Source organism: Acartia tonsa, chromosome 4 (assembly GCF_053477335.1).
Source record: "Acartia tonsa isolate MP-2025a chromosome 4, ASM5347733v1, whole genome shotgun sequence".
Taxonomy (NCBI): Eukaryota; Metazoa; Arthropoda; class Copepoda; order Calanoida; family Acartiidae; genus Acartia; species Acartia tonsa.
The window spans coordinates 41,526,112-41,550,338 of NC_137263.1; the positions used below are offsets into that span (position 1 = coordinate 41,526,112).

The window sequence follows — 24,227 nt, forward strand, 5'->3', positions numbered from 1 at the left end:
TTAAGTATCTTAGAATGCAGCTCTCTTCCCTCCTGCCTGCGACTTTGCGCACAGTTGTTAACTCGACACCCAAGTGTTTGGGCAGCTCTACTACTACTACTGGAACTTCTACCACAGCGGTGGCGTCTGCAGCTTTTAGTACAACAGCTCGTAACATGGAGGGATACAGGCTGGAGAGGGACACCTTCGGTGAGCTTAAGGTTGGTCTTCATTCTATTGGTAGCAAACATACTCTATAATTAATGTTTGATTACTGAACAGCTGTTAATGTTGTTGTTGACATTGATTTTGACACTTGATCAATAGTTGGATATCTTAAAACACAACATTTTGTTTTATTTGATTTTAAAATCCTTTATCTAGCAAGTTAAGGAAAACGTTTTTAATTTTGAAATACCATAAATCATTTAATGGATGTAGTCATTCTTGAGTTAACATCTTATGTACCTACTTTTTATTTTTTAATAATCTTTCAGTGCATAAAAACCATGTTAATATTGCAGTTAGTTTTTATTAGATATTGATTCTTGATAAATGTCATGACGAAAATAAAGAAAAATCTTTAGCATAGCTTCCAACTATTTGAATCGAGGCTCTTCGACAATTAGGGTTATAATAGTCCTATCGATTTAAAACCTCACATGTAGTTTCTTAGGACAATGAGGTTAATTTGATAAAAACAGAAAGTCTATATTATAATAAAAAGTTAAATAAAAGATGTTGTTTTTACCTACCTATCTAATTTATATCATTTTAAATATACGATTTTACAACAAATTAAAATCTGCAGAATTCAATAATCAATGCGCAGTCGTTCTATCTTTATTGAGTCTGATATATCAAGCTTCTCATTTATGGGTATTGTGATTCTTGTCTTAATATATTTAAGAGTTAATTAATTATACAACAAGTGCAAAAGAGTAAGAGATGTTGTTATTGTTTTTTTTGCACAACATGATGTAACTTACATTTTTTAAGTCTTCTTCTCTTTTACACAATAATACTAGCCTTAGTACGTTAAGTTGAATTATTTTTTTTATTTTGTAAATAAATAGTTGCTGCTCTCTTGGGATATTTTGAAATTGTTGGGATGGGGGATTGGAAGGGCCACTTAAAAAATAACGAGTAGAAAATATTTACTACATATTTAGAGAAACCATATCGGTACAGCAGTTCGTGAAATCTTTAAGTACAAGCATACAGACAATCATACTACTAGACACCATCTGTTTTTTAAAAGCGAAGCTTTTCTATAATTAGGGTCGGTCCGTCCGTCGGTACGTCCGTAACGGATAGCTTTTTTCGTTAATTTAGGCATGTTAGAATTGTCCTATCGATTTCAAATTTTGCATGGTGATTCCTTTAATAGTTAGGTACGATTTAGAAAGCGTAGCAACTCTATAATCATCACCAAAATGTCCGTACGTCCATTTTAAACATGTTGATTTTTTTACTTTTTTTAACAACTAATTTTTAAATTTTATGTGATCTAATCATCCGATTGATCTGATTTTTAATATATTGATTCCTGGGACAACAAAGTTTAATGTAATCCGCGAAGCAACTCTATAATCAATTCCTAAAAATGTAAGTCCATAAACATTATCCTGAATCAAGCAGTTTTTCAACAAATTTACTTACAATTTTACTTTGACTCTTATACTTTTATATTCTGATTATTCAGTTCTGACACTATACAAGTATTAATGTCCGTTTGTCCTACCGTTTCAGTGCTTCGCTTTTATGGATGTTGTCATCCTTGTTTTTATAGATATTAAAACGTAGAAATATTTTTAAATCCTCTGAATTTATTCGTATATGATTATCTATATCCAACATTATAGTTTGTTATTGTTTCAAACTGAAAATTTGTTTTGTTTTTAACAGGATTTGGTCACTCAAGCAGTCATGCTAGATAATTTTATATACAAAATAATCCAAGGGCCTTTAGCCGCAGCCGCTTAAGCTGCGGTAAAAATTTTTCAGAACTGCTAGATTCATATTGATATTAAGGGGGGGGGGGGGAAAGTTCTGACACTTTTGCGTAAACAGTGATTATAGGCTTTGTCTTTGGACTGAGAGGATAGGTTATTAGGGATAAAATCATTCTTATATGATGAATTTCCCCCAGATTTAAGATTTTTTGGATAGGCCTCCAGGTTCCGGAGCTCCAGGCCTCCAGGTGGTCTCTGTACAGGTAAAAATTAAAAATAAGATTTTTTTTTGAAGATTTAGAGGTTAACTTATTAAACAAAATATGCTTCTTTTTGATTGTTATTCACATATTTGAAGAAAAAACATACATATTTTGTCTCATAAGCTGACATCTAACTCTTTAAAAAAAAATTTCATTTTTACCTGTAGAGAGACCACCTGGAGGCCTATCCAAAAAATCTTAAATCTGGGGGAAACTCATCATATAAGAATGATTTTATCCCTAATAACCTATCCTCTCAGTCCAAAGATAAAGCCTATAATCACTGTTTACGCAAAAGTGTCAGAACTCCCCCCCCCCCCCCTTGAAAACATCATGGCAATAGAGTTGAAAGGAGATTGCATCTGAAGAATTTTTAGTTATTATACTTGACATTTTAAGCAACCTTTTTTGTTTGTTAAAAAAGCAGTTAGCTATCCTTGTTATAAAGTTTTCACAAAAGGATATGGAAAATTTTTATTTCTCTTTTGTTCCTCACCTCTCAGTATAAAAATAAGTGTCAAATTTTTTGCCCATCAATAATTTTTTATTTTTATATTTGTGTGAAAAAGGGTGTGTTAAGCACTTATTTAATGTCGATGATAGTATTGTTTGCATCTTTTTTTTAACAATTTTATTTTTGAAAGAAGTTTTATCAAATTCTACACAATCTATATTATGTTTTTCTCAGAACATTAAGTCACAAAACATTATATAAATATAATCATAATTACACTTAATATGATGTTAAGCTTTTTCTTAATTATCACAACAATTATCATTAAATCTAATGATATTGTAATAGACTGTTACAAGTGCTTTAAAAATAATGTTTAGAATATTAGAAATAGTCTAGGTTTTTTTTAAATATTGGATCCGTTAGAACAATGGATTTGAAATATAAGTGGATTTTATGACAAGGGAAAATTTTCGTAAATTTCAGTTGCTATTCCTCTGTCATTTATCGGTCAGTTATCCAGCATGAAAATATGGGGTAAAGGCAGGGGGATTGGGGAGACGATGATTTTAGCCTGCTACAAGGTTCATTTTATTAGAGTACATGATTATTTGGTGAAAGATCCGTGTAATAATAAATCCATTGCTAGAATTGGCTTGTAAAAAATCAAAAAAATATAAAGGCTTAAATATGGTAAGGGAGCGCGTGGCTAAAGAAAACGTTCTAGGACAGTAAAGTGATAATATGATAATATAGGATATGTTGCCAGCTATTTTATCCTTAGTAGTCCTTCAATTTTACTCCATTGTCTTGTAGCTCCCTGATTTATTAAGATTCAACAGAAATTTTAAAATGAAAATCTTTGAAATTTAAAACCAAATTTGTAGTTAATTGTTATTTACCTGGTAGAGTTAAGGAATTTGGATACTAGGGTTTTCAATACAAATTGGCCAGAAGGGTACTTTTGCGTGATAATTTATAGCAAACCTTTTTGTGAAATAGGTTTGTTCGTTTGTAATGTATTTGTTTTTTTTTAGGAATTTAAGCATACGTATAACATAATCGAAATATTGCATGATGAGTTTTCGTTATCTAACATGCATAGCAATCATATAACTATGGCTATTTTACATACACACGTGCAACATGTCTTATAATATGTAGAAATATATTTATATTATATTAACAATGATATTAATATATTGTTTTATAAATTAAAGTTTTATAGCATTTTGAGTTGGTTTGTCATTCATACTGATAATACGACATACTATTATGTTTTTTTCCAGTTTAAGATTAATCTTATGTGCATTAAAACGGGAATGAAATAGGTTAATTCCAAATCATTTCAGGAATGCTTATAACGTTTTTAAAAGTTAAGCTTTTCTATAATTAGGGTCGGTCCGTACGTCCGTCCGTCCGTAAGTCCGTCACAAACGGATAGCTTTTTCCCGTTAATTTAGGCATGTTAAAATTGTCCTATCGATTTCAAACTTTGCATGGTGATTCCTTTATTAGTTAGGTACAATTTAGAAAGCGTAGCAATTCTATAATCATTACAAGAATGTCCGTACGTCCATTTTAAACATGTTGATTTTTTTACTTTTTTAACAACAAGTTTTTATGTAATCTAATCATCCGATTGATCTGATTTTTGGTATGTTGATTCCTAGGACAACAAAGAATAATGTTATAAGCTAGTCAAGTCCTAAAAATATAAGTATGTCCATATACATTATCCTGTATTAAGCAGTTTTTCAACAAATTTACTTACAATTTTGCTTCGACTCTTATACATTTATATTCTGATTATTTAGTTCTGACACTATATAAATGTTAATGTCCGTTTGTCCTACCGTTTCAGTGCTTCGCTTTTATGGATGTTGTCATCCTTGTTAATTTTCAAATCATGTTTGAATTCACGCGGTCTTACTTTAATATCTAATAACATTTTGTCCCTTCTCTTCTACTCAGGGATAATAAGTGATAAGACAATGTCCAGTTAATTGATTTACATCTTAAATGATGATAGATCTGATAACCCCATATATAGAATGAAACTATTGGTGGAAAAGTTTGGACATTACTGGTTTACCAATAAAAAATTAAATAAAACTATCCAAATTTTTGAGTTAATGAATGAGATAACTTCGTTTAAAAACTTCGGGTACCAGTGTAATTTACAGTTCAATGTCCCCTCCCTTCATATGATCTACTATTTTATTTATTCTTATTCTCTCTCTCTGGTCAATTATAGCATTAGATGTAACAATTTTTTTATCTATATAACTTAACCCCACTTAACAATAAATGCAAAAGATCCGAAAGAAATGACAAGGATGATTGCTTTCAATAGAAATAAGGCTTTTAAAACTGTATTTAGATGTGAACTTGGAAAATCTAATTGTGTGTGAATACATATGCTTTAGAAAGCAACCAATGAACTTAATAAGTTCTCAGACTCCTAAAGTGAAATACTGGTCCAAAAATATAGTTTTAGAGAAGCTACGCTACTTGAAATTGAGAATTGTTTGCGTGAACGGCCATAATATGTTTGATCCCGCCTTGAAGCATACATACATAATTTCATGCAATTCTAAACTCATATTATCTATGTATATGTGTAGGGTTATTTGTTGCAATCCTACTTTTTAAATCACATTTTTCTTTCTGAGTTTTAAGACATCTTAAAGGCTTCTTTTTGTTTAAAAATGCCCAAGAGCTACATATATGAACTCCAAGTTTCTGAAGGACGCCCTCTTGTTCTTTCCTTCTATTACCTTTTCCTGAGATCCTTTATAACAGACAAATAGTAGACAATTGAACAACCTTTTTCCTTGGTCCCAAGTTTAAATTGAAATACATATGATTAATAAGAGACCAAATATTTTTATATTTATGATTTGCTGCGATACTAAAGTTGTTCTCATTCTTGTTTAAGTATTTATTATATGATAATGGATTTAAAGGAAGCCAGGGAATTATGCACATACAGTAAATTATACATTTATCTTATTATGTCAAAATTCAGAGTCATGTGTGCGTAGTTTTTTTTTCAATTCAATTCAAAATTGTTTTACCTCAGTCAACTTCTGGCAGTTTCCACAGTGAATTCTGTATAGACCTCCCACCCTCCCCTACAAAGACAAAAAAAATCTGATGTTAAAACTGTTTACCTGATTAATATAACATTCTTAGCTTTGTTTCGAGGATTTATTTTTATGAAAAACTTTGATATCTTTATTGAAACAAAATAAAAAGGCAATATAACAAAAACTAAACCAGTTGAAATTGTTAGATAAACTCAACAGGTTATTGATAAAGTATCATTGAACTTTTTTTTAGGAAAGGGTATTGATACAAATGTGATAAGTATTTTTTGGTGATCTAGAAGAATAAGCTAATTATTGAAAAATGTATGCAAATACCCAATGTGGATAAACAAAATTTCTACCTCAATAGATTAAAATTAGGGGTTCAAAAGTTTGAACTAGTTTTAAATCCAACCAACCAAGATTTTAAAAATTACCCAAAGTTTGTGAGCCAATAAAACTTTGAGTATAAAACAGTGTAATTTCCAATCCATCCCTGATTTATTATTTTTATTTTAAGTATCTTGACCATACAGAACTACTTCCTTTCAGTTTTTCCCATGAATTTTAGTCTTTTTATCTTATATGAATTATAATCAAGTTAAGATTGATTAATCTAAATAGGACTAATCCTATTACAAAATTTATTTTAAAACTAATGCAATTTTCAATCGATTCATTTTTGAAGAAAACATTTATGAATATTTGATTAATATAGAATTTATTTTTGAGTTAAATCAGACAGAATCATTTTGGAAATTCAATCTTGTTGTCATCTTTTTTGGTTGGTTTGCTGTTTTTATGTTCTTAAGTTTTAAAATAATATAAATTAGTTCTTTATCGCATCGTATTATAAATAGCTTTCCGAAAATGAAAAATAAGATTAAAACTAGTTTTGTTAGCCCTGAGGGGACGAAGGCCCGTGCTAACAAAATTGGTATTAATATATGATTTATTTAATATACGTGGAAAATTGTCTGTAAAATGATGCTACAAATAATTTTTCAGTATGGCTGGTAACCGGTTCTAATCCAGCGGATACCAATCGGTTACGAAGCCGTACTGGAAAATCTATACTAAATAATTTAGTTAATTTGAGAATGCTATCTGATTAAATTGAATTCAATATCTTAAGCAACAATGTATAATTTTTATCTAATCTATTAATCTAAATTATTACCTATTTTATAGATAATAAAAGATAATTGTATATTAACAATACTTTAAATTACTACATATTATGAATTGGACGATTACTGGGCAACATGAGTAAGACATTGCACGAAAATTTAATATTATCTCCTAGTCTTGAGTAGCTCAATAATAATAGCTCTTTCGCGGACTCTGGTTTCCTAATCCTTATATCATAGTCTGTTGGCTATGGTTTTAGACAGGGACATTGTTTTAGCTTTTTAACTGGCTTAAAATTTTTATTTTAGCCTAATTTACTAAATTTCTTCTCTTCCAGTGCAGTATATCTAACTTTTGACTCAAATTTCTTCATTCAATCTCTTTTTATCCTAAAAATAAAGAAACAGGATCAATGTCTGCGTGTGTGTGTACCGAATGATCTCGTTGATCGCTGAATCGATTTTGTTCTTTACAATGTAGCTTCTCATAGGTCCTGGGAATTATTAATATATTGAGTAAGGGTATTCCCCCCTCCTCCCCACCGAATAATGAGCGAATTCAACTTCAAGTACCCCTAGAGGCATCTAGTAGAGTAGCCGCTAGTGTTTTAATAAAGTTGTTGATATTCATTATTATCAATTCTTTAGATTACCTTTTCTTAAGAAAATTATATTTTCTCACCATTGCCAAACAATGAATGCACATAAGAATTAATTCAAATCATGTCCGAAAAAGTGCAATGTAGTCGCAACTTAATAGGTATTATACCTACATACTGTAAAAATAATTTTTATATCAAAACATTTTAAGGTGTGTTACTGTTTATTTCATATTGTTATATTCTTAATCGACACACTATAATGTCTAAGTTATAAAAATTTAAAATCATATTTAATATATTTGTATTAAGATAATATATATAGAAAAGTTTTGTACTTGAGAGGTTATAATTATATTTTTACAGTGCACATAGGGGCAACAAGGGGATTCAATTCACCACCCCCAAATAAAGTTTTAATCATTCTATGAGTATTATCATACCCAATGTACATCAGATTTCAAAGGAATCGTAAAAATACGCTTTTTAAGCAGTGGCGTGCGAAGCACTTTGTCTAGGGGGGGGCATTTTGAAGATTTTGTAAAATTTTGCCCCCCCCTAAATCAAAGTGCCCCGGGGGGGCACTTTGCTTTAGGGGGGGGCATTTTGATTATATATACTAATTTTAAATAAGGGCGTTTTAAGGGGTGGGATTATTTGATTATGGGCTTTCTAGTCCTTATCCCTTCTTCCCCATCCCTTCCCCCATCCCTATTTCCCGTTTATATCCCCTATTTCTTCCCCCCCATCTCTTCTCCCCCATCCCTATTTCCCGTTTATATCCCCTATTTCTTCCCCCCCATCTCTTCTCCCCCATCCCTTCTCCCCACCCTGCAATGACCGAAGGGAAGGGAGCTAGAAAGCATCTTCAAAAAAAAGTACAGAATATAATTTAACCTCCCCCCCCCCCCCCACCACAAAACATTTTGGGTGGAAGGGGATGTTATAAAATCTCAGCAGGAAGGATGAATAACCCCATTAAAAAAATTTTGGGAGGGGAGGAGATAAAAACACTCATTTTGGAAATAATTTACCAAAAATTAACCTAATATGTAAAACTGATTTTAAATATTTCTTTAGTATGACAACAAGAATGACAACATCTTTAAGTAGCAAAGCAAAAAAAATCATTAATAAGAATACAGACAAGTAGATTTAAAGAGCATCTGTTGAAATAAATATATATTTTAGGTAGAAAAAGTCACAAATCCTTTTTCCTGCATATTGTGTGATGACAGTCAAAGTAAATTACATACTGGATGCTCCAAACAGCGAGAAATTTTATTTTTTTTAATATTATAATCCACAAAAAAATTTATCGTACCATAAAAACCAAAGATATAAAGAACTATGTAAAAAATTTAAAAAAATTAGTTGTCCTTTCATCTACAGATATAAAAATCTCTTAGAAATATAGAAAACTTTGGGGTATAGTCTCTTTTGTGGCAATGCCTCTTAAGGGGTATTTCGTAGTATTTTCATAGTAGCTTTTAATAGGTTATTCTAGGTTAAGTTAGGTCAGGTGATTTCCCCGCAGGCGCAGGGTTAGGCAATTGGCCCCGCAGGAGCTATATAGGGAAAAAGCTACTGTGAAAATACGACGAAATGCACCTTAAGAGGCAATGTCACAAAAGGGACTATACCCGAAATTTAAAAGATACAAAATAGCCCAAAACGTCCTGAAAAGCAGTCCGACATCCATGAATTTTTAATAGTTAATTATACTCCATAATGTTGGGAATGTTAACATTAAGTTTTAGCCTTCTATCTTTAATTGCAGTTGAAAAAATCACATTTCCCCTTTAGCATTACATACTGACAGCCATAGTGAATTATAGAGAAGCTAAAAAGTTATATCAACATATCCTACCCTCTTTAAATGGCACTTTAAAACTTATATGTGTGCGGTGCGTGAAGCGCATCTAAAAATATTTACTCCCCCTTTGAACTAAAATCAATTAAAGACAACAAGAGTGGCGTATTTATCAAGTTAGGAATATAGAGTGTAGTTAGTTTTAAGGGTTTTTAATGAAAATTGCCATAAAAAAAACATGTCTTTTTGTAAGGGTATGTAAACCAAAAAAATGAAAAACTTTTAGACATTTAGACAGACACAGTGTTGAGAAAAAGGCTTAGATAAATATCAACGCTGTTTCTTTTTTATGTAAAATAACTTTTTGATTAAATATTTGTTGTTTGCAAATGTTTAAAAAAAAACAAAATATACAATGCATGTGATAAAAAGCAGAAACCATTTGGAAGTGCGCGAAGCGCAATTTTTTTTCTTCAAATATGCAGGGAAGGAGGGGTTTTTGGGCTATTTATTACACTAATCCCAAATAATTCATACAAAATTTTCTTATTTGTTGGCTCAACAACTTTGGGGACTTTAATAGAATTTTGATTGGTTGGTTAATTAAGTCGAGTTTCCATACATTTCATCCACTAATTGTAATCTATATAAGGTGTAATTTTGTGTATCATCATTGGGGATGTACAAAATTTCTTTGGTAAAAAGTTTATATTATACCAAATAAAATACTTCCTATTACCTGGTTTGTTATGTTCAGTGAAAAAAGATTATAACCTAATTTCTACACTAATTAAAAAATTTGGTAAGGTTAAATGAATAGTAACTGTCTGTTTGGCGCGAAGCGCCAAAAATTTTTTTTTGGAGTATTTCTTGATCTTTTTTTTGGAAACTGGGATAGTTTTGCTTTTTGTAGGGTAGGGGGCAAAAAGGGGCATTTTTGTTAACCAGGGGGGGGGCAAAATGGGGCATTTTTCAACATTTAGGGGGGGGCAGGGGGGGCGGTGGCTAGGGGGGGGCAGGGGGGGGCGTTTTGGTCGCTAGGGGGGGGCGATTGCCCCAAATGCCCCCTTCGGTTCGCACGCCACTGTTTTTAAGTAAGCTTTCTAAAGTCTGAAAGTCAAGATATGCAAAAATTTTCTTACAGAAAAAGGCATATATTTTGTGTTTCACCAAGAATTTTAAAAGTATTATAAAATCTCTTAGAATTAACGTAATTAGACAAAATAACTTCAGGTGAGTCATGCACTACATTTATTTTGACAATATAAAAGAAAAAAACACAGATTAAAGATATTAGTCCTAAATAATTCTAGTTGAAGTTAAGATTTTAGTTTATTTTTGTTTGTTTTATAATCAACATTTCAGTAGACAGTGAGAGGAAACATGTTTTCACTGGTTGCCACCGGCTAAAAATACGATATTTGATTACCCAAAGACATATTATAATCGCCTGTACTGGTCTCATTTACCCCCCCCCCCGCGCCCCCGTAGAGGTTTTTAGCGCGTTTTCTGAGGTTGGGTGCACGAAAAGTTTGTTAGAAAAATCTTTTAAATGCGCTTTTAAAGTCAAAATGTGAGATGTAATACATATAAATAAAAGACGCAAAAACATAGTTATGAGAAATATTTATTTGATCAGACTTTGAATTAAAGTTGATAATGAATATTTTCAAGTTCTATTGCACTAAATGATTGAGAGGCGAGGAAGGGGGGGCTAAACCTAAATCTAAACCTCTTTATGTTCGATGTTTTAATGTAACTGAATAATTGTTTCTATGGATTATTACAAATATCAGGGATCTAAAGGGATAAGACAAAGGTCAATAAATTGATGTACATCCCCAATGGTAATACACAAAATTACCCCTTGTGTAGATTAAAGTTAGTAGTTAAAACGTTTGAACACACAACTGTAAAACTTTGGGGACTAGTTTTATAAACAGCCCAATGTCCCCTCTCTCACTGCGGAAAGGTAAAGATAATATTCAAATAACGAAGTGTTCTAATAATCATACTAAATTGGAATTAGCAAGTAGTCTATCTGTCTGTCTATTGGTAATGCTTTGTTTTTAAATTATGTAGTTACATGGTCTTTATGTTTAGCATCAGCAGTTTTATTTAGAAAGGGAGAGGACATTACACTAGTCCCCAAACTTCAAAGTTTTATAATAACGTTTTTATATTCGTTGGCATAACAACTTTAGGAAATTTGATTGATGTTTTATTGGTTGGTTCATTAAGATGAGTATCAAAACTTTTCAACCACTAATTGTCATCTACAGACAATCAATTTTGTAATATAATTTATTATTTTATATATCAATATTGGGGATGTACATACATTAATCGGTTATTGTTTAGTTCCTTAGATCCCTGGGCGTTAATCTATAATAAAAAGTAGCTTAATGTCTGTTTGTCTGTCCGTCCGTCCCTTAAGATCTCGGTAACCACTAAACCGATTATATTCTACTCTTCAGGGAATATATCTACTGGTCCTGTGGTGGTTTAAAGCTATTTTACAAAAAAAAATCCTCTAAATTTTTTCATATTTCTATAATTAGGATCGGTCCGTCCGTACGTCTGTTACAGTTAGCTCTTTTAGTTAATTTAAACAGGCTAGAATTGTCCTATCGATTTCAAACTTTTCATGCCGTTTTCTACAACAGTTAGGTACGACTTAGAAAGCACAGAAACTCTATAATCGTTACCAGAAAGTCCATACATCCATTTATAACAAGCTGATTTTTTAATTTTATGACAACAAATAATGGTTTTGAATGTTAAAAATATCCTATTCATCTGATTTTTGAATACTGATTCCTAGTACAATAAGGTATAGTGTTATAAGCAAAGCATCTCTATAAAAAGTCCTAAAAACGTCAGTATGTCCTTAAACAGTAACATGTATTTAATCAGTTTTAATTACAATTTTGTATAGACATGCATTAATATTTAGTTCTGACACTTCACAAGTGTTAGTGTTCGTTTGTCCTTCCATTTCAGAGCTTCGCTTCTATGGATGTTGTCATCCTTGTTTAATTACCTCTTGGAGCAAAGCCCATAGAGGCTAGGGGCGAAACTGCTAGTATACATATAAACAGTAAACAAGAATCATAATATCATTATAAATATAGTTATTAGCCAATAAAAATTTATGGATAGATAGATAGATGGATAGATAGATAGATGGATAGATAGATAGATAGATGGATAGATAGATGGATAGATTGATGGATAGATAGATGGATAGATAGATTGATAGATAGATGGATAGATAGATGGATAGATAGACGGATGGATAGATAGATTAATAGATAGATGGATAAGTTAAGGGGGCGCTATTTTTAGGGAGGGGTTAATCCGGTAATTTTCCATCTACCTTCATTAAATGACCTTTATCTCCCTGTTTCTTTCAAATGACAGAAAAAAACATAAAAGCAAATTTGTTCGTTGTTAAATTGCCTACAAAAAAGTATAAAATGAAATTTTTGTGGGATGAATTTTAAGGGTACTAAATAATTAAATCCCCTTTTTGATTGATTTGCCCCAATGTGCAGTGTCTTGAAATTTTCATCATATTTGCTGAAATTAGCATTTTAGTTTTAAAGTACTTGAATTTTTAAAGTACATCACATAAAATTTCAAACCGTCTGCTTATACAATTAGTTTTGAACATTTTTGGCCTTTTGAGCATTTGAATATTTTCATAGAGGTCATTTGAAGTATTTTAGATATTTGGAGTTTTCTTATTAATTCAGGGATCTTAAGGGAGAAAACTATTATGATAAACAAAATTACACCTTCTGTAGATTAAAATTATTGGTTGAAAAGTTTGGACAACATTATTTTGGAACCAACTAATCAAATTTCAATAAAAATGTTCAAAGTTTTTAGCCAACTATTAAGATATTATAGTTATTATTACTTGGTTACCAGTGTAAACTACATTCGAATGTCCCTTCCCATTTTTTGCATAAATTACAAAGAGAAATACTTCATGTTATTCTTAAAAGAAAGGTTTAAATAGAGGATCTAAAGTATATATTTCTTGACGAATAGCATATTCTTTAAATTCTTAATATATTTTTGTTTGTTCAGGTTCCAAATGAGAAGTACTACGGAGCCCAGACCCTGAGATCGGTCATGAACTTCCCCATCGGAGACCGTGCTTCTGAGAGGATGCCCATGCCTGTTATCAAGGCCTTCGGTGTCCTGAAGAAGGCGGCTGCTGAAGTAAATCAAGAGTTTGGTCTGGACCCTAAGGTATTGTTTTTTGGCGGTTTCTCTCAAAGAGCCTTGTCGAACATAGAATACTCACCCCCTTTTTAGAAAAAATTAAAAATATTTTGCGGTTCTGTGTTCGCCAGGCTTTTGTAGGCAAAGTACCTTTTTTTATAGCGCAGCAGCTTAAAAATCATTTATTTAAACGTAATGCCTACAGGATTATTGTAGTTTTCATGGGGGCCTTATTTTGACTTGCACCTTGCTAATATGAAATTTGCAGGTTTTACACGTAAGTGAGTGTCTCCTTTAAAAAGTTTTAGCTCTTAATTTTGGCTAACTGTTAAAGGTTTTCATCTCTTAAAATATGTCTTCATGGGACTAGTTTTATTTTTTATTAGATTCACCCAATTTTGAATAATTTAAACTTTATTGTATGTCAAATGATTTATGATTCTCATTTTTCCAAATAAAATAAACTAAAATGACACAAATGACTTCATTTGATTCATAGAATTTGGGGCTTTTTGTTATCTCCTAATTGCAATATTTAGAAGAAAAACACCTGTTTTTTTCTCTACAACGAAAATGACAATCATTCAAATCCCCATCCTATTGATTTGGTGGACTTAATACCCCATCCCTCCACTCTATATTGTACAAAATGTAATTATGAAGAAATAACGATGAAAAATCGCCTTTAACAACTCTTCGAATTTTGTTATGTCCTTTACAAAACAATATTACAATTTTAGAAGGTGGTTGTAATAAAAGGTCCACTTTTATTAAAAGGGAATATCTTAAGTTAATACCTACATCTTAATTACGTAATTGTTGGAAAAACTTCCTCTTTATTATAAAAATTGATCTCTTTTATCCTTTTTTTCATCTGTTATTATAATATAATCTTTTATCATGGCTGTAAATCAAATCTTATGTTATAGAATCGGATTAAGTCATTGAAGACATTATATAGATATTTTTTTGTGGCGTAGCTTCTCTACAAGTCACAAGTTTAATTCAATGTGAGAGGCTTCGCTATTAGCCTATAAGGGCCTCGAATTTTTTTTTAAATGATTAAGTTTGTGTGGCTATTTAATTTTCAAATTTCCAATAGCAAACTACCCTGAAAATTGTGGAGCGATTTGACCAGCCGTTTACGAGATCCCGCTGAACAAAATGTATTACTTTTTAGTATAACTAGCGGCTGCGCCCCTAGCATATAGGGGCAGAAAGCTAAGGGGCCTAAAAAATAGCGTAAAACCATCCCAAGACTTAAATTTGAAATGAAATAGCCTAAAACCAACACGGGACCTATGTAAATCTTCCCTAAATTAGAGAACCGAATCTTTTCAGTAGAAACCTTCCCGGGACCTATGAGAAGCTACCCTGTTAAGGAGAACCCGATCGGTTCAGCGGTTTGCGAGATCCTTCGGTGCAAACATACAAACACACAGACAGACATCCTGTTACTTTATTATTAGGATAAGATATATACTTTGTTATGCTACAAAATAGTAAACATGATGTATGCATTTTTCATATTACACAAAAAATAATTAAAACCAAACCAAAAGCTGTAAAATTGTTGGAACAATGTGTTATGTAATTAGATTTGGAGAGCGGAGCTACTCTGTTAATAGCTTTGCCTAGTATTTATATCTTTTGAGGTTCATGCAATGGGTACATACACGCTTTCTCTTTAAGCTGAATACAAAAAGTTCTAAATGGTGATGAAAAATCACACTCGAAGTCAACTGATTATATAACTATTTTTAAGTTTTATTTCATATAAATGAATTTTAAACTATCGTGAATCCAGTGAAAATATCACTTTTAAAAAGTTTTCCTTTAATTGACCCCTTAGTCCGCATGGAATTATATCAATCAAATCGAATACTAAATTATTGCTACGCTAATTGTGGATTTAATTGTTCTATATAAATTCTGATTGATTGCACCAAAAAAATAATCTATAGAATTCCCATATTTTAAAAGGACAATTTGAATTATCATTCATTGAGTTTCCTTAGGTATACCTGTTTATAGGAAGCTAAATATGAATTAAGCTCAGATACAGTCTAAAATATCTTAATTAATCATTATTATATAATTTAATATATTTTTTATTACATTCATGTAAAAAGATATTTTTAAAACAAAGTAAAAGCTATTAATGTAGCGATCATTGAAATTTGAAACTCTTGGAAATATTTGTTTTAAAATGATGTATCATAACTTAAATAAATATTCATGTCATGTTTTTTTTTAAATTTTATAAATATGAACAATCAATTTAGAATTAAAATTTTTTCCAAGGTTTATTAATAGTATATAGATCGTTAACCAGGCCTTCAATTTAGTGCCGGTATAATGAATAAAAACAAGGATGTTAACATCCATAAAAGCGAAGCTCAGAAATGAAAGGACAACGAACATTAACACTTGTAGATTGTCAGAACTGAATGAGCAGATTATTAATGTATCAGTACAAACAATATTGCAAGTAAATTTGTTGCAAAACGGCATAAAAAGATGGTACTGTTTAAGGACATACTTACATTTTTGGGACTTGTTTATAGAGATTCTTCGCTTATAACATTGAACCTTGTTGTTGTACTAGGAGTCAGTTTTTAAAAAATCAGAAGATTTGGATAATTTTAACATACAAAAATTTGTTGTCAAAAAAGTTTTAAATCGACATGTATAAAATAGACGTACGGACATTGTGGTATTGATTATAGAGTTGCTAAGCTTTCTAAATTGTACTTAACTACTACAGGAATCATCATGCAAAGTTTGGAATCGATAGGACAATTTTATCCTGTTTAAATTAACGAAAAGAGCTAACTGTGTCGGACGAACGGACGGACGTACGGACCGACCCTAATTATAGAAAAGCTTCGCTTTTAATAGAATATGGCTCTTAATACATAAATGAGATGTCTCTAATTTTTTCAGTAAGTCACTCATTTGCTTCCTTAAATTACATGATTACAGTATTTCCCTCATGTAAAGTCTTATTGAACTTTAAAATGTCAAGAGAACCATTATTTCTCCATTTTACTGTTACTCAATTACTTTATAGCCTTATACAATATACATTAATTTTTCTCCATTTTTTTTTTTCAAAGTTTTAATTTTCTGCAACTAACTTATTCCTGTTTTCAGATTGCTGCTGCTATCAGCAAGGCTGCCGACGAGGTCATTTCTGGCAAGCTGTACGATGACCACTTCCCCCTGGTTATCTGGCAGACAGGATCCGGCACTCAGTCCAACATGAACACCAACGAGGTCATCGCCAACAGAGCCATCGAAATCATGGGCGGTGAGCTGGGCAGCAAAACTCCCGTCCACCCCAACGACCATGTCAATAAGAGCCAGAGCAGTAATGACACCTACCCCACCGCCATGCATATTGCCGTGGCTGTTGAGATTCACGAAGTGTTGTTGCCCGGCCTTCAGAAGCTGCACGACGCCCTGGACGCTAAATCCAAGGAGTTCAGCGACATCATTAAGATTGGCAGAACCCACACCCAGGACGCCACTCCTCTTACCCTCGGCCAGGAGTTTGGTGGTTATGTCCAGCAGATTGCCTTCGGTATTGACCGTGTCAAGGCATGCCTGCCTAGAGTTTACATGCTTGCTGCTGGTGGCACTGCTGTTGGCACCGGTCTTAACACTCGCATTGGCTTTGCTGAAAAAATTGCCGCTAAAGTTAGCGACTTAACTGGCCTTCCTTTTGTTACCGCTCCCAATAAATTTGAAGCTCTGGCTGCCCATGACGCTATGGTTGAGGTCAGCGGTGCTCTCAATGTTATTTCCTGTGCCATTATGAAAATTGCAAATGATATCAGATTTTTGGGCTCTGGTCCCAGATGCGGCCTTGGAGAGCTGTCTCTTCCCGAAAACGAACCCGGATCCTCCATTATGCCTGGCAAGGTTAACCCCACCCAGTGCGAGGCTATTACCATGGTAGCCGCTCAGGTTATGGGCAACCACGTTGCTGTGACTGTAGGCGGTTCCAACGGCCACTTTGAGCTTAATGTTTTCAAGCCCATGATGGTTGCCAACGTCTTGCGTTCCATCCGTCTTATTGGAGATGCCTGCGGGGCCTTCACCGACAACTGTGTCGTGGGTATCGAGGCCAACCGTGAGGAGATCAACCGTCTTCTGCATGAATCTCTTATGTTGGTGACTGCCCTCAACCCCCATATCGGCTACGACGCTGCCGCCAAGATTGCCAAGACCGCGCACAAGAACGGCACCACTCTGAAGCAGGAGGCCATTAGACTCGGATATCTGAACGAGGAACAGTTCGACCAATGGGTGCGCCCCGAGGACATGCTGGGACCCAAGTAAACATAATCAAGATTTTACAGTAACCTGATACCTAATACATAATATATATAAAAAAGGCTGTTAAAACAATAAATTGTTAACTATTTTATCATATGTTACAAAATATGAAATTAGAGAGCTAAGCGTGTAATAAAGATACTGGTTTTTAGAAGATTGTGATACTTTCAGAATGCACTAAGATGTCGGAGTCTGACGATGAAGGGGTTGAGAAACAGTTTAAAATAGTTTTGATCGGTGACACCCAGTCAGGCAAAACTTCTATATGTCAAAGGTGAGAGGCAGAAGGATATTTAGCATGGATAAGGAATAGAATTCTGCATAATACATGAGAAATCAGAAGTTTAAAAATTCAAAGGTTTTTCGTTTTTTATTACTTTTATTCAGATTAGTTAAGGTTATATTGGGTAGTTGTGGCCCTGCAAGCGAAGAACCCTCCCCACTCCAATTGTTTTCAAATTTTCTCCGAAAGAAGAGAGGGGAGGATCAGTGTCCAATAGACTATGAGAGGAAGCGTTAATCTTTAAAAGGAAAATTATAGCAAATATTTTTCTTTAATATCAGATTTGTAAAAATTTTATAGGAATAAATTTCCCGTTCTTATATTCCCTCGTGTCATTGTTTAGCACAAGTCAAAAATTCCTATGAATTTCTCATGAGCCAAAATAAGACCAACTCTCAATTAAAATAATCGAAACAATTTTGGTTAAACTGAATTTTTTTTTATGTCCTGTCTTATAAAAAAAAGTAGGTAGGTGAGGTTTTGGTCTGTATGCAAATATCTCTATTATCATTGTGCCTTAAATTCTCTTTTTTTAAGGAAGTTTCACTTAAGTTCAGAAATGTTTTTTAACTTATTTTTTGCCATCTCCCCTTCGAATTCTAGATTATATGAGTGAAGCCAAGCCACTAGTATCTACAGATAAGAATATGCTAAAGTTGAAAAGGGGGGGGGGGGATTTTAAAAGGTTAAAACAACGTTGAAGACAAATGGCTCAAATTTTAATCTAACTTTATTTTGAAATTGGCAGTATTAGAAAATTCGGAGATTAGATAGGAAAGAGTTGAGTGAAAATTGTGTTCAAAACATACCAAAACCTATTTTTCTGTACTTTTACTTTTTAACTGTTAATGAGTTATATCATATGGTAAACTTGTTGGACAGGGGAATGGGAGGAATTGAGTCGAATTTTTTTGTCATAAAAACTTTATTAAGAAACATAAAGTTAGTATTTGGTATCATTTGGTTCTTTTACCAATGTACCTTGTTTTTGGGCATATGATATTGTATGATTATTTACTGATCCACAGTGCGATCTTTTGCCAAAAAACGGGACATTTAGAGTAGACAAAAGTAAACTTCAATAAATAAGCTTGTATTAGAAGAAATGATGTAATTTCTTTTGCTTCAACTCGGAAATAACTTAAATTTTGCCTGTTAACTTCTATTGTGCATTTGGTATGTACGTCTTGCTGTTTTGGAGGAGCGAAGCTACCCTATTTTTAAAAAATCTATAAAACTTCATAACTTTAGTTAGGATAGGAATATTTTAACAAAATCAACGTCTATGTAAATATTTCTTCAATGCAAACAATGTTTGTGAACATGAATATAGCGTCAGGTGCACCCAGTTCGAGTCCCGGCATTTTTAGGTAGGTCCAGTATAAGTAAAATAGGACACTTATAAGGCATGTTTTCAAATGTTTTTTTTACAGATATAAACAACAATAACATAATTTTCAAAACACTTTTGATTTTGTGTTAATACCTTTATTCTAAGTCTAGCTATCTTCATTTAAAGTTTGTATAAGAATATAAACATAATTACTAATATTATATTCTCTCTCAAACGTATATTTCTCTCTCTCTCTCTGATGCGTATATAATGTTTTTGCAATATTATAATTAATTCGCAAATTTGAATTTCTGCTGGACCAAAACCAGTTAGAAATACAAATTTTTTTTAGAACACATGAAATTTAGCAAATTTAATTGCTAAAATAAAAGTATTTATAAGTCATTTTTATTTAACGACTCCTTTAACCCTTAAATGTCCATTAAAACCGCGAGAACGGCAAAAATCGTTAAAAATCTCGCCAACGGCGGCAAATAACGGCGTAACGGTTGGCCGGAGGCAAATAATGCAGAAGTAAAGTAAGATCCGCCTCAAAAAGTTTGAAAACATTGCAAAGATGACTTTGGGCTCTAAAATGACTCCTTCCCCCTCTAACGGGGGAAAATTTGAAATTAACAAGAACGAAATTGTTCAAACCATGCAATGTAAAATGCTCAATTACTCAAAAACGGACAAGAGGCCCCAGGTTGTGAAAACTGTTTTATACACAATACATGTTGTATATTGATATTATTATTGCAAAACCCGGGGCCTCCTGTCCTGTATCTGAAAAGTACCTCAATAAATTTTTTTTTTCATAAGATGAACATAAATGTATTTTTTGTTGCTTTGAAAAAATTGTGTAAAAAAATCTGGAAAATCATCAAAACTGAAAAGAAATTTTTCACTACCTTTTTTAAAAATGGCATAAACCCGCCAAAAATTAATATTTTTTAAAAATTTCTTTTCTAGCTGTCTACTTACAGCCATTATTAGGTCCTAGGATAGATAAAAGTCGATTTTAGATTTTTTGGATGTCCCGATTTTTTTCAAAAGATCCCACTGTGTGATCCGAATGGGTTGCAATTTTCAGGGAAGCTTTATAAATATCTTGTGGTCAGTGTTTTGAAATTTTTCTGCCCTCCAATGCAGTTTCATTTTTATACATAAAATTATATTATTTACTAAGTATATTTGCGATTACTTTTATTTAATGAAATCTTCCAATTTTTAACATGTACAAAATGGCCTGCTTAATTGCTTCAAGATCCATGTCAGATCTATATAGGAAATAAATGTCTATAAACGAGCTCAAGTTTTCCAAGGAATATATGATTAAAACTCATAGTGCTCCAATAATCCATAATAAACTCTCATTGCCCAGAACGATAAGACCCATTATTTTACTTTATTAAAAATAAATTCATTTTTTTCATTTCATGTTGCTATTTACCTTATATTGATGTATTTAATTTCTAATCATAAAAAAGAAAATCTAAATTTATAATATGATAAATTTAAGAAAACTATGTTTTAAAAGAATTCGATTGTGGCGACATTTTGTGTGTTCAAATATTAAACTAAAATTGTAATCATCATCATTAACCCTTTGGTGATGGTAATGTAAAGAAAAAAATATAATTTTAAAAAATCTTTTAAATCATTTAAATTATTAAATATTTACTTTCTTTTAGATAGTAATGCCGGGTGAGGAAAATAGATTTATTGAGAAATAGATATGCATATAGAAAACTAGCCAATAGGGAGATAATTATATCGAGCCAACTCTAGTATAGATATAACTACCTAACCTATGGATAGACAAAACATTGAAAACTTGTTTATTGAAAATATTGTTGTAGATATGCAAGTAACCAGTTTACCAAGAACTACCATCCTACCACTGGTGTAGACTTCTATTTGAAAAGAACAACCCTACCAGGTTTTCTTTTTTCTTTTAAAGTTATCATTATACTTGGATTGCAATGGTAATCCTTCTTATAAATCAAATAAATAAATGGGTGTCAGATGATTCTAAATGTTCTGGTTCTACGAAAAATAACAAAAAACATACCCTCGCCGATTCTTAACAGTTTCATATTGTATTGCATTTAAGGAGGGGGGAGGCGGATGTGCCACTTATTGAAACGTGCATGATCTCAGCCCATAAAAGATTTATAACTCTAAAATTCGGCACAGCAGTTGCTTATGTGGAGTACAATATGGAACTGTGATGAAATGGCGGCGGAACCGCCGCTCCCGCCGATTTTTTTTTGCCTTTTTTTCTCCAAATTAGACAGTTCTCAATCATCTGAGATAAACTTTTTTTCTCATAAAAATTTTCCTTATATTTTTACGTGACACTTGTAATATTTCAAACATGTCAATATTAAAAAAAATTGCAAGTGTAAAATCTTACAAGAGTCGATTGAAAATATAAGCGAAATTTTTATGGAAAAAAAAGTTTATCTCAGATGATTGAAAATTGTTTATTATGACGAGAAAAGGCAAAAAAAATTCGGTGGGAAACGTCGGTTTTCGGTGGGAGCGGCGGTTCCACCGCCGTTTCTTCACAGTTCCATATTGTTCACCACAAAAGCAACTGCTGTGCAGAATTTTAGAGCTGTAACTTTTTTATGGGCTGAGATCATGCACGTTTTACTTTTCGTTTCAAAAAGTGGCACATCCGCCTCCCCCCTTTTGAAATTAATAGGTTCAGTAGTTATTAAAATAACCTTAATACTTTATATAATAGGATGTCATTTAATTTTATATTTTATTTTCCATTCTCGAACATTTGCTATTTCCATTCATTGCTTAATGAAACCTTGATTTGCAGGATCTAAGAATCTTGTGTTAAAGCTATGGGATCTTAGTGGACAAGTGTTGACTGGGCGAATGCTTGACAAATATGTATTTGGAGCCCATGCAATCATGCTTGTCTATGACGTCACCAACAGCCAGAGCTTTGACAACCTCCAGGATTGGCTGGAACAAACAAGGTAGTAAATTAACAAATAAAAAATAAAATTCGGCGTTATCCTCTGATCAGAAATAATACATTTCTCCTGGCCATCTTATTTTTTATGATAATTTTTTTTTCTAGAAAACTTTTATTACAACAAGAGAAGCCGCCAAGCTACGCTCTTGTAGCCAATAAAATAGATCTGGAACACTTGCGGACCATCAAGTCTGACCGCCATCACAAGTTTGCCCAGGAGCACGGCCTCCTCACCTACGCCGTGTCCGCCAAGACGGGGGAGGGAGTGTCTTTATGCATGCAGAAGATTGCCGCAGACCTACTGGGCATCCGCCTCACAAAGCAGGAGCAAGAACAGCACGGCGCAGTTATGAAAGCGGAGATTGTTAAGTATTCGCAGGATGCCCTGCCGCGAAATCCGCAGGCGAACGCCAATACCTCTGGAGTATGTTCTGTCATGTAAATGCAGAAAATAGTATTTTAAATAGAAATATCGCTTATAACTATTATTTAACTTATCCTAACCTTTTTTTGAAGCGATGCTGGGTTAACACTTTTTTGAGAGGGTTGTTCTTTATTATTTTTTTTTGCTGCACTTATAAAACCTTTGACAAAGCGAATCTCTTTGAAAATTTACGTACAAAGTTGATCTCAAGATATGATAATGCACAACAACAAAAGCATAAATTTTTATTTCAACATATTGACATTGTATGAAACAGTTAAGTACATGAATAGATATATGTGCATTAGGAGAAGACTAAATCTTGTATTTGAAAACTATGATTAACAAAACTGCAGTATTATATGAAAATGAGTGTTTTTAGTAATTTCACTGGAATGGGAATTTTTTTTTTTTTTTCTCTTGTATTGGATATCTCATGAAAAATAGTGCTTTCAACATCTATTCGTGTATCTAACTTTCAAAAATAAGGTGCGGCATCCCAGCGCTCGCCTGACCTTGTCACATTTTGTCCAAGTAGAAAAGGATGCACAAACTACCCACCCAACCCCATGGAATTATTATTAAACTCAAATATGCACACAGGATAAAATGCATTTTTAGTTTTAATTTACTGCTTTGAAACCATCTTCTTTGTGCTTATAAAATTTTATGCTTTTGATCAGAACACATATTACCTCATTTTAACTGTGTTTTTAAACATTCTTTAATTAAAATTATTAATTTGATTGATGGATTTTAATTTGCGTATAATTCCTTGAAAAACTGACACATACCAAAAGCTTTGTGCACTTTTTATTACAGTTTTTTTTATTTCAATGTCCAAATGTCACAAATAAAATGTGAATATTTTTTTGTGATATGCATGTGAATGTGATTGTTATGCTTTTTGAATAATGTCATCATATAGTAAATAGATATATAACCATATGTAAAATAACTTTAATTTAAAGGGTGTCCCAAAAATTTAGATTAAACTGATTTTTTTAAAGATTACCTAAATGTTTTATTACCATTTTCTTCAATTTTTACATTTATAGTCAGAAATTTAAAACTATTTTTCAATCTTTTCCAATAGCAAAATTTTGTAAGTAGTTAAAAAGTTTTAGGGACACCCTTTACATGAGAAAACTAAGAGCTTTTTTGTGAACACAATTCTAGTCAACTTATCCGTCCTATTGTCTCTCTGTGATTTTTGCATTTCTTTTTCCATTGTTGTTTTTTCTTCAAAGTTTATTTGTTTTTATGAATTTTTATTTAAGAATTATGCACTTTATTTTTATGCTTTATCTTATTGGTAGTT

The 24,227-nt window shown here is 32.3% G+C and overlaps 2 protein-coding genes across 2 annotated transcripts; both read left to right on the forward strand.

The window, feature by feature from the left end:
- Positions 1-13: 13 nt before the first annotated feature.
- Positions 14-18,038, forward strand: LOC145317272 (fumarate hydratase, mitochondrial-like). The gene is made up of 3 exons (XM_080158277.1): positions 14-200; positions 13,384-13,548; positions 16,678-18,038. Exons 1-3 carry the CDS (start codon positions 15-17, stop codon positions 17,866-17,868), a joined length of 1,542 nt encoding a protein of 513 aa, XP_080014403.1. The 5' UTR covers position 14; the 3' UTR covers positions 17,869-18,038.
- Positions 18,001-23,561, forward strand: LOC145317274 (ras-related protein Rab-28-like). The gene is made up of 4 exons (XM_080158280.1): positions 18,001-18,139; positions 21,344-21,423; positions 22,321-22,483; positions 22,588-23,561. The coding sequence occupies exons 1-4, from the start codon at positions 18,048-18,050 to the stop codon at positions 22,922-22,924; spliced, it is 672 nt and encodes a 223-aa protein (XP_080014406.1). The 5' UTR covers positions 18,001-18,047; the 3' UTR covers positions 22,925-23,561.
- Positions 23,562-24,227: the final 666 nt, after the last annotated feature.